The sequence below is a fragment of the Canis lupus genome, chromosome 9 (assembly GCF_003254725.2).
Source record: "Canis lupus dingo isolate Sandy chromosome 9, ASM325472v2, whole genome shotgun sequence".
Taxonomy (NCBI): Eukaryota; Metazoa; Chordata; class Mammalia; order Carnivora; family Canidae; genus Canis; species Canis lupus.
In genome coordinates, this window is record NC_064251.1 from 24,025,009 (window position 1) to 24,035,745 (window position 10,737).

Genomic DNA, 10,737 nt, shown 5'->3' on the forward strand with positions numbered 1-10,737 from the left:
GTGAGTCACTTGTGCCCGCTGCCCGCCTCTGGTGCCCCTTCCACACATGCTAGGCTCAAGAGAGGCATCAGAGAACTATCCAGTATCAGGTCCCCAAAAGTCCCCAACCCAGATGTCTGGCTCTGATTTCCAGGGGGAGGAAACCAAGAGATGCCCAGGTCACAAGGAAGTTCACAGCAGAGCCAGCCTGGGGGAAAGGCACACACTCTGTCCTCTGCCTTTACCAATACCCTTCACTACCCTATGGGGGACTGCCATCCACCATCAATCAGGACCTAACCACTCCCAAGTGCACTTCATAACTGGCTGTCTTTTCTGTCCTCCCATTAGTCCTGAGGGAGGTAAGCACGTGGTCAGGTGGCACGAGTCCCATTTTACAGATGGGGAAGCAGAGAGTTGTGGGATTTGACCAAGATCAAGACCCTGCTAAGCCCAGTGTTCTTTTAGCCACCTTTAGCTCCCTCTGCCTTCCTGGACGGACCCTTGGAGTAGTCAGGACCTCCTGACTCCTCACTCGGAGCACTGATAGGTAGAACAAAGATGTGGTGAGGAACAGAGCTCCAGAAACAAAGATTTTAAAAACAAAGCATATCAGGGGCTTGAGGCAGAATCAGCCATATCTGGGCAGGGCCGTGGGCTGAGGCAGCATCGTCACACTGGTTAGCCTATTTGACATGACGGTCCCAGCAGGCTGGCTTTATAGTAAGTATCATGCCCATTTTACAGAGAGGAAGGTGGACATGCTAAGTCAATTCCAGGATTGGTGGGGAGGCTGAGGGCAAAGGAGGGAGGGTGTGTGAAAGGGTGGTGTGGGTGGGTATTTTGCCCCTGCTGCAAGCCTTCAATTTCTAGGCTACAACTGGCACCTGCTCCAACAGTGGCAGAGAGGCCTTTGGTGCTATAACCACTTATTAAGGGCATTCTGGGTGCCAGGCTCTGGGCCAACTTCCTGTCTTCAAGGAACGTGCTCTCTGATGGGACAGACCCATAAGGCCAAGGTCAATACCTATGTCAAGGTAGAAGTGTGCAGAAAGCATTAGAGGAGCACTGGTGCTCAATGAATGGGAGTCAGCCATTCCCAGGCTCAGCCTCACCCTCCAGGCCCTCTCTTAGGGCCACTTTGGTGGAAATCTGTGACCCCCGCCCCCATCTCAAGTCCAGCTCCCCAGACTGAAATTTGTGCAAAAGGCAAGAGGAGGGGCCTGGGAGTTCTGAGCTTCACCAGGGACCCTGGGCCTTACTGCTTTAGGAGATTTTCCAGAGAAAGGCTTCAGTGCCCCCAGACTGATTGAGCGCCAGATCAGTACAGCCTGTGTGAAGCACTAGAATATTGAGATATAAAACAAGTAGACACTACAGTCAAGTCAAGGAGACAGATGGGCAAATGGGTCCTCCCAACAGAGGGTGGTGGTAAGTATTGAAGCTGCCCTGCCTGGGGAGTTTCCAGGAAGGCTCCCAGGAGGAGGTGTCCATCCAGGAACCATCCTTGTGAGGAATGAGGACAAGTTTGATGAAAGGGAGACTCAGAGACCAGCACCTATCAAGGAAGCAGCACTTAGAAAAATAGGGCTCAGAAGCCAGAAGTCAAAGGTGATGGGGCAAAAGGCCACTCTGGTGTTGGAGCAAGAGAAGGGTCCTGAGGGGGCTGGCTTTTCAGAAGGATGAGAAGGTCTCCCTCCATCACCCTTTGTCCTGGGTTGGGGGCAGGGCGGGGAGGGGGCAGGGTGTGGCAGGGTTCTGCCCCAGGACTCTCAGCATCGCCTGGCCCCGTGGGTGTGTGCCCGCCCAGCTCTGGGTGGGGCCTAGGTCCTGAATGGGAGCCCAGGGCTCGGGCAAAGGAGAATCCTGGTCAAGAGCTAGAGGTCAGGACAGGAGGTCAGCACGGAGGAGGGGGGCTACACCTCACTGGTCCTCCCCCTCCCCCTCCCCCGTGGCACCACAAGGCACGCAGCCGCATATCACCCGTGCCAGCCCTCACCTCCCGGCAACGTCGCCGCATTCTCAGCCACGCCATCTGGCGTGCCCGCCGCTCCCCAGAACACTGCGGCGGGCGGGGGAGGGGGCAGCGGGGCAGGTGCCCACCCCAGAGCCAGGAAGAAGCGGCAGGTCCCCCTCCCCCCAAAGCCCTTTTGGACTTGAGGTGGGGCAGGGAGCTGGGGAAGGGGGTGGCAGGTGCTCTTATGCTTCAGGAGGAAGCTTCAAGCATCCTGAACTGATGGAACAGGCGCCGTCTGGGCAGTGCCAGCCTGCCCCCTCCCCTCCCTCCTCCCCCCACAGCACAGCTAATGCCAGCAGCACGGGCCCTCAGAGGATCTCCAAATTCCTGTCCTTCCCCTCCAATCGGAGGTGGGGGGGAGAAGAACAGGCTGCCCCTCCTTACCACGCTCCCACCCTCATTCTTCACCTGCCTGCCCACCTCAGCAGGGGGAGGCCCTAGGACATGGCCTTAGATGGCTTCGGCCAGAGAAGGGACACCTGGGTTCTAATCCACCTGCTCCCCGTGGCTTGGCGCTTTGGTGGGAAATCAAGTCTCCTCTCCAGCACGCTTGCCCCCACCAGTCTTATTTGGGGCACAGCAGTGGTGGTGGCGGCGGCTGGCTAGGTGTCCTTCTGGGTGTCAGAATGGAGTGGAGCCTTTACAGATTTATGTGTCTGTCTTTACCTTGGTGGAGCAGGGGGTGTAACGAGAGCAGTTTTAAAGAACATCCGTCCTGTCCCCTGAGCAAGATTCCCCTAGACTGCTCAGGAATGACCTGTCCCCTCCCTCCCTCTCTCTCTCTCTGCCTGCCTCCCCCTGCACCCCATCAGGACCTAAGCCTGCACAAAATGGCCGCCACCCCTCTGAGGCAGCCATTTTAGGTGCCCAGACTGTGGCCTCCCTTGGGATGGGGCTATGTCTCCATGGGAACCTCAGACCCTTGGCTCCCAGCTCCCTCCACCGGGGTGGACAGCAGAATGGGAGTCTTCCAGGCCTGGCTGAGGTGCCTACCATTCCCCCTTTCCCTTTCAGAGACCCAGAGGGGACTAGGCCCCTCACCAACTCCCTTCCCCCAATGCCAGGGGGAGGAACAGATGGCATCTCTGGGTGTCCTTCTCCTTCCGTCTCCTTCCTTCCATTTCTGGCTCTTTCTGTCTCTCTGTCCCTGCATCTCCGCATCTCTGGGTGAACAGAGAGGAGCATGTATGTCCCTGTATGTTCGTGCTTGTTCGTGTGGATGTGGACACGTGTGTGTTGTACCTCTTCCAAGCCTATGTCTGAGGCTGGCCCATCCCACACCTCCCTCTGTTCCAATTTTCCCCTGTTTTTTATTGTATCTTCTAAAAAAAAAGTTGAAACGTGTCGAGTGAGAAAAACTTGTTCCATTTTTCTGAAGGAAGAAAAGACAGGGGCAGGAAACAGACTGAGAGGGATGAAGTTGCCCAGACCCTCCGGTGTGCCCACCCCCACCCCCAGGCCTCCTCCTATGGCAGGGGCAGGGCGGGGGGGGGGTTTTGAGGGGCTTCTCAGACCCAGAGGGCGAAGGTCGTTCTTGACAGGAGATCAGGAGGGATGGAGAGACTTCCCAAGGGCTCCCTTATCCTGAGCAAGGTATTGCTTCCTGCCCTGAGCAGAAAGCAAAGCTGGTAGGGGCTTATGAGACCCCTGGTGGCTTAACCCATCCCTCAGTGTCCAGAGGAGAAGGCAGAGGGTGTCTCTCTCCCACAGGGAAGTGTTCATTCACTTACTCATCCATTCATTCACCCATTAATTCAACAAAAACTCAATTCCTATATAGACAAAGCATTCTGAATGTGTGTGTGTGTGGGTATGTGCAAGAAATTAATATGGTGGAGTAGGTTAGTTTACAAAGTGCTTTAATAAAAATGAGAGATGGCATTTACTGAGTGCTCGGTATTATCGCTGGCCCTGTGCTACCTCATTATGGGTATTATCCAATTTAGTCCCAATGGCAGCTCTATGAGGTATAGCATAATTATCCCCATTTGCCAGATGGGGAAGTCAAGACTGAGAGATAGTATGTAACTTGCTCAAGGTAGTTAGCATTCTTTGGTGCTAGTAGGTAGGGTTGGGCAGTAATCAGAGCCCAAAACATGTGAATGTAACCAAAATATCACATGGCTGGGGGCTTTGAGAAGAAGGGTTCCATGTCAGGATTGAAGGCCCCAACCTCAGTAAAGGGACCGTAAAGCCTTTGAGCCTGTGTGCAAACTTGGTGACAGGATGGCGGGCTGGCTGGTATTCCTGAGTCTCTGCTCCGCCAGAGGCCTATCCCTTAGTCTCTCCTTCTGGCCATGCCCGGAGCACCGTAGACCATCTGTCCAAGGTGGGACTCTACCTTCTCAGACCTAAGATCCATGCACAAAAGGTGGAAAACCAAGCACTGGCTTCTCATCCTTGGAGACCACTGAGGCAGACTGTGGGGTTATGGAAGGAGCACTTGGCTGGGAGTCAAGCCCCTCGGTTCTAGGCCTGGTTCTGCCCTCCAATGGTGTGTTCCTGGACAAGACAGCCCCCCTCCATGGGCCTCAGGAAAAGAACAAATTGGGGCTATTCATTTTGAGGCTCTTTCATTTCCTGGCCAACTATCCCTGAGAGCCTCAGAGGGCACCAGCCTGCCTTCTCCAAGGCCTCCTTAGCCCATTGTATGTGCCTCTAGCTGAAACCTAATTCATTCTACCAAGCATCAGATCAGTGTCTTACCAGCCCAAAGTCCCTTTCGGAGGCTTCCTGAAGGAGAAAACAGTATCTGTCTAGATTGAGAGCAAAGCCCCTGCCCTGCTCATCATTGTGCCATCGCAGTGCTTGGCACATGGTTGACATCAAAATGTGTGTGCTTAAGATATAACTGAAGCTGTCTGTGTAAGCTGGAGGACGGGGAGGGACTGGAGTGTGGATCTGAAACATACAAATGCTGAATCAGGGTGTGGGCAAGGGTTCTTCTCACCTGGTTGTGAGTGCGTGCTCACACACATGTATCTGAGTCAGGATGTCTCTCCACTTTCTGCATCGCAGGGTAAGGAACAGGGGTGTGTGTGTGTGTGTGTGTGTGTGTGTGTGTGTGTGTGTGTGTGTCTAAAGCTACCGCCCTCAACTCGCCCTCAACTCGTGCCATTGGCATCTGTGTCTGGCCCAGAGAGAGAGTTGAAAGGTGAGCTGTAAGAGAAAACAGCAATTTCCTACCTTCTTTATCAAGACACCTGTCTGACCCTCCTCCCCTTTGTCACTCTCAAGACTGCTGGAGTTGGCTTCAGTATTTTCAGTATTTTTTTTGTAGGGGGAGGAGAATGCTGAGTCTTCTCCAGGAACTTCAGGCAATTTCTAGCCCCCCCCCTCCCTTAAATAAGTCAGAGGGCCAGGAGAGAGAGCCACTGGTGGGATGGTTGCTTGTCTAGGAGGGGGAGGAGGTGGGGGTGGTGGGATGAGTGAGAGATTTCTGGGTTAGAAATCCGGACTGAGACCCTCTCCCTCACTCCCAGAGGTGGGTGCATAGGCCGATCCCAGAGGTTCTTCTCCACCCCCACCCCAACACACATATGCCCCCAAACACCCAAGGAAATCTCTCTCATAGGCTGACTCCACAGATATACACACATGTCCCCACAGACACACACACACGCCCATGCAGACGCACAGACATCCAGGCAAGTCTTTCCTTTTCTCTGTCTTTCCCTTGGTTTGAATTTCGTTCAGCCACATATGTTGTGTGTGCGTGAGGGTGGGTGGGGGAGGGGTAGACAGGGATGAGGGATGGCATGGTGCCAACATCTACCTATGGGGCTGGGCCAGGGAGCCCCCCACGCCCACCCTGGGAGGGGGCCTCAGCTGTCCCTTTGTGGCTGAGAGGATCCTCCTGGGGGAGTGGGGGCAAGCCTAGAGGTCTCTTCTCCAGACCTGAGGATTTGGTCCCTGACCCACCTTTGGGGGCCTGGAAGGGAGGAAATGGACAGAGCAGGACCCTGGAGGGAGCACAGAATTGGGGGCCACTACCCCCCAATTTCCAGCCTTGCCACCCCATTGTTCTCATGTGGGGGGCTCTCCACCCGAGGGGGGCAACTCCTCCCACCTCCCTCTCAATCCCTGCTTTCCCTGCGTTGGGCGGGGAGGGGAGGGCGGCAGAGATATTTATTTATTTCCTTTATTTATTTAATTTTTTTTTTTTTTTTTTTTTTTTTTTTTTTTGGAGTAGAGAGTGACAGATGGCGGCGGGTCCCGGGGGAGCCGGCTCTCCCCCAATGCAGACGCATGCCAATCACCGTCTCTCATGTGATAGCTGCTGCCCGTGACGTGCCAAGCCCATATGGCCTGGCATAGAGGCTGGTACCCCGCCTGGTAGAGATGCCACACTCGCTCCGCGGTTCGCATGGCGCTCTGAAGACGCCGGCGCCCGCCGCCTTGAGGAGCCGCTGCCCCCGCTCCCTGAAGATGGGGGAACAATGAAATAAGCGAGAAGATTCCTCTTCTCCCCCCTCTCTCTCTTGCCCCCCTCCCCCCCCTCCCCTCCCCTCTCCCCTTGACTCCTCTCCGAGGTAAGTTGTCCGAAAGGGAGCTAGATCTGACCCGCCGGGTGGGGGGGTGGGGGGAGGGCGGCTGCTTTGGCCGACCACAGGGTCCCCAAATCCCCCCTTCCTGGGACGATGCCCCCTCATCGGGTGGGCATCAGAGGTGCCCTGGGTTCCCTCTCCCCTAGGGGCTGCAGCTCAGGGGGCTGCGGAGGGAGGCGTCTCTGCCTCCGATGGGTTTGGGGAGAAAAGCAGGATCATGGAGGGGGGGAGTGAAGGGGCTGAGATGAGGGACCCCCGCCATGGTTGTCCCGGAGGAACCTGCGACCTTTCCTCTACACCAAAAAAAAAAAGAAAAAAAAAAAGAAAAAGAAAAGAAAAAGAAAAAAAGAAAAGCAAACAAATTTGATTCCCCCCCGCATCAACCCCGAAATACAACGAGATCCGAAGAGTGGCGAAGGAGGGAGGCAGTTCGAAGGGGGCAAAGGGGTCCCTGACCGCAGGGGAGACGGTCGGGGCTCGCTCCTCTCGACCTCCTCCCCACGCCCGGGTTCCTCGGTCCTCGCCGCCCCGCGCTGGCTCCGGGAGCTGGGGACGCCACGGCTAGAAGAGACTATCCTCCCGCCTCTGGAATTGGGGCTGCGGGGGTGGGGGCCGAGCCGAGGGCGGCGCGCGGCCAAGTTGCAAATTGGATTAGGGAGCGTGGGGGTGAGAGCCGCGGGAGGGGTGGGGGGGCCGGGCCGAGGGGCCCGGGCCGCCGGAGCCGCCGAGCGGGGCTGCGGTCCCCACCCGAGGCCGCCCTGCCTTCCTCCACCGCCAGGATAGAGCCGGCGTTCAGGGCGAGCGCGCCGCCTCCCCCCGGCGAGGATGTCGGCTCCGAACGCCCCGACTCGGCCCCCGGCCTGACCGGGAGAAGCCCGGGGCGCGGGCAGCGGCCCCTCATTCCGGCGAGGGGCGGAGCCGGGGCCCAGCGCTGGGGAGAGGGCCCGGGCCGGGATCCCGGGCGGGCGGCCGGGGCTGGGCTGGGCCGGCTCTGGGCGGGGCAGGCGGAGGAGGTGGGCGTCCCGAGTCCCTGGGGCAGGAACCCACCCCGGACTTGGGGGTGGCGGTGGGGGGGGCGGCGTGACCCCGGCGCGCCCCTCACTCAGTGCTGTCTGTCTCCCCTTCCCGCCCACGGGGCGCCCTCAGGCACCATGCTGACCCGCCTGTTCAGCGAGCCCGGTCTCCTCTCGGACGTGCCCAAGTTCGCCAGCTGGGGCGACGGCGACGACGACGAGCCGAGGAGCGACAAGGGCGACGCGCCGCCGCCGCCGCCGCCGCCTCCGCCGGGGCCCGGGGCTCCGGGGCCCGCCCGGGCCGCCAAGCCAGTCCCTCTCCGTGCAGACGAGGTGCCGGAGGCCGCGCTGGCCGAGGTGAAGGAGGAAGGCGAGCTGGGGGGCGAGGAGGAAGAGGAAGAGGAGGAGGAGGAAGGGCTGGACGAGGCAGAGGGCGAGCGGCCCAAGAAGCGCGGGCCCAAGAAGCGCAAGATGACCAAGGCGCGCCTGGAGCGCTCCAAGCTGCGGCGGCAGAAGGCTAACGCGCGGGAGCGCAACCGCATGCACGACCTGAACGCGGCGCTGGACAACCTGCGGAAGGTGGTGCCCTGCTACTCCAAGACACAGAAGCTGTCCAAGATCGAGACGCTGCGCCTAGCCAAGAACTACATCTGGGCGCTCTCGGAGATCCTGCGCTCCGGCAAGCGGCCCGACCTGGTGTCCTACGTGCAGACGCTGTGCAAGGGTCTGTCGCAGCCCACCACCAACCTGGTGGCCGGCTGCCTGCAGCTCAACTCGCGCAACTTCCTCACGGAGCAGGGCGCCGACGGCACGGGCCGCTTCCACGGCTCGGGGGGCCCGTTTGCCATGCATCCCTACCCGTACCCGTGCTCGCGCCTGGCGGGCGCACAGTGCCAGGCGGCGGGCGGCCTGGGCGGCGGCGCGGCGCACGCCCTGCGGACCCACGGCTACTGCGCCGCCTACGAGACGCTGTATGCTGCGGCGGGCGGCGGCGGCGCGAGCCCGGACTACAACAGCTCCGAGTACGAGGGCCCGCTCAGCCCCCCGCTCTGTCTCAATGGCAACTTCTCACTCAAGCAGGACTCGTCGCCCGACCACGAGAAGAGCTACCATTATTCTATGCACTACTCGGCGCTGCCCGGCTCGCGGCCCACGGGCCACGGGCTGGTCTTCGGCTCGTCGGCTGTGCGCGGGGGCGTCCACTCGGAGAATCTCTTGTCTTACGATATGCACCTTCACCACGACCGGGGCCCCATGTACGAGGAGCTCAATGCGTTTTTCCATAACTGAGACCTCGAGCCGGCCCCTTTCTTTTTCTTTTGCCTTTGCCCGCACCCCTGCTCCCAGCCCCCCGAGCGCAAGGGGACCCCCACCTATCCTGGCGCCGGGCGCGGGGAGCGGGCCGCCGGTACTGACCCTCTCTTGGGCAGTGCAGTCCTCTTACCTGTGGGTGGCCCGTCCCAGGGGCCTCGCTTCCCCCAGGGGACTCGCCTTCTCTCTCCCCAAGGGGTTTCCTCCTCTTTCCCATGGGCAGTTCTCCAGGGACTCCTCTTAGGGCATTCCCTGGAGATCACCCCCCATTTCCCAATCCCTACACTTAGGTTTCCTCTGCCCCTCCCCCCTGCAAGCCCAAAGGCTTTGGCAAGGGGGCAGCTGAGCTGTGGGATACCATTTTCCCTCTATTGTTGTTGTTGTTGTTATTATTATCATTATTATTATTATTATTATTATTATTATTATTATTATTATTATAACAGACACCAAGCTGCCGAGGCAGAAAGGAGCCGGGCGCCCCCTCTTTCTTGAAGAGGGCAAAAGTCAGGGCGCCGGAGCCTGGACCTGGAACGCCCTCTCCCAACCCCTAGTCTCAGCGTTTTGTGATTTTAATTTTGGCGGGAGGAAGTGTGGATTGAGAGGAAAGAGAGAGGCCAAGACAATTTGTAACTAGAATCCGTTTTTCCCTTTTCCTTTTTTTAAACAAACAAACAAACGTACAAAAAAAAAAAAAAAAAAAGCTAAGAGGCGACGGAGGCCGAACGCAGAGTCCGGATCGGAGAGAAAACGCAGTAAGAACTTTTAGAAGCAATAAAAGGCAAAAAATACTACTACCAATAATAAAAAGACACAAATATCTATGCAAGGAGGTTCTGACAGAGCCTAGCGGCCCGGCCCGGCCCCGGGATGCCCCTCCCGGCCCGCGGGTCGCGCCGCCCAAGCGCGGATCTGTGCACTTTGGTGAAGTGGGGGCCGGTGCCGCCCCCTCCCCTCCCCAGGTTCTTACAATCAGTGACTCGGAGATTTGGGGCCCCAGTGCCACTGCCCTCCCCCCGCCCCGTCCCCATTGTGCGTCATGCTGTTTTTTAAAAACCTGTTTCCAAATTTGTATGGAATGGCAAACTGTTGGGGGGGTCGGTTTGGGGAGGGAGGGTTTGCATGAGAGACACACACGCACACCACACCGCACGCACACGCAGGCCCGGCGCGGGCGTCGAGGGGCAGAGGGAGGAGAGTTCTTGGAACCCTCGCTCCCCGCAGGCAATCCTCATCCCGGGTTGAGGGTGGAGACCAAGACCTAGGGACAGCCCCGCCCCTGCCCGAATGTGCCTCGGTGGGCGCCAGGCGCCCGGCAATTTCCGGTGGCTGGAGAGGTTTTTTTGTCTGAGGCATCCTCTTGGCTCAGGCTAGCAGGTGGGCAGGGAGAGGGCTGAGGGCTCCTTCTGGAAGTTTCCCAGAAAATGGGGCAAAAGGAGAACCTCTCCCCACCGGAGGCAGATCAGGCATCCAAACACACGATGCAAAAATGCAAACCCACAGGCAACACACCCACACACTTACCTACACACTCACACGCAATTTTACCTTCCTCTTGTAGCCAAGATGAAACTCCCGTCGGACACCCGAAGTGCATTGCGTGTTTCTGTTCAGTTTAATGACGATTAATAAATATTTATGTAAATGAGATGCAAAGCCGGACCGGTTTCTCACGGTGGCCTCATTTCATTTGGGGGATTGAGCTGGGGCTCTGGGGGATGGAGACACAGAGTCAAGTGACTGTACAGAGGCCAGGTACAGTGACCCTGGACCTTCCTACGTGGGATTTCCACCCTGCAACCTTGCTCCCACCCATCCACTGGGCACCAAAACAGCTACACGCACTGCCCCTCCCAGACCTTACACAAAC

The 10,737-nt window shown here is 58.2% G+C and overlaps 1 protein-coding gene across 1 annotated transcript; it reads left to right on the forward strand.

Annotated features, from left to right (window-relative positions):
• The first annotated feature begins 6,172 nt into the window (after positions 1-6,172).
• On the forward strand, positions 6,173-10,529 carry NEUROD2 (neuronal differentiation 2). The gene is made up of 2 exons (XM_025440481.3): positions 6,173-6,528; positions 7,690-10,529. The coding sequence occupies exon 2, from the start codon at positions 7,695-7,697 to the stop codon at positions 8,844-8,846; it is 1,152 nt and encodes a 383-aa protein (XP_025296266.1). The 5' UTR covers positions 6,173-6,528; positions 7,690-7,694; the 3' UTR covers positions 8,847-10,529.
• The last annotated feature ends 208 nt before the right edge of the window (positions 10,530-10,737 follow it).

Excerpts from the sequence above, each read along its gene's own strand:
- NEUROD2 (XM_025440481.3), top strand. The coding sequence starts at position 7,695 with ATGCTGACCCGCCTGTTCAGCGAGCCCGGTCTCCTCTCGGACGTGCCC.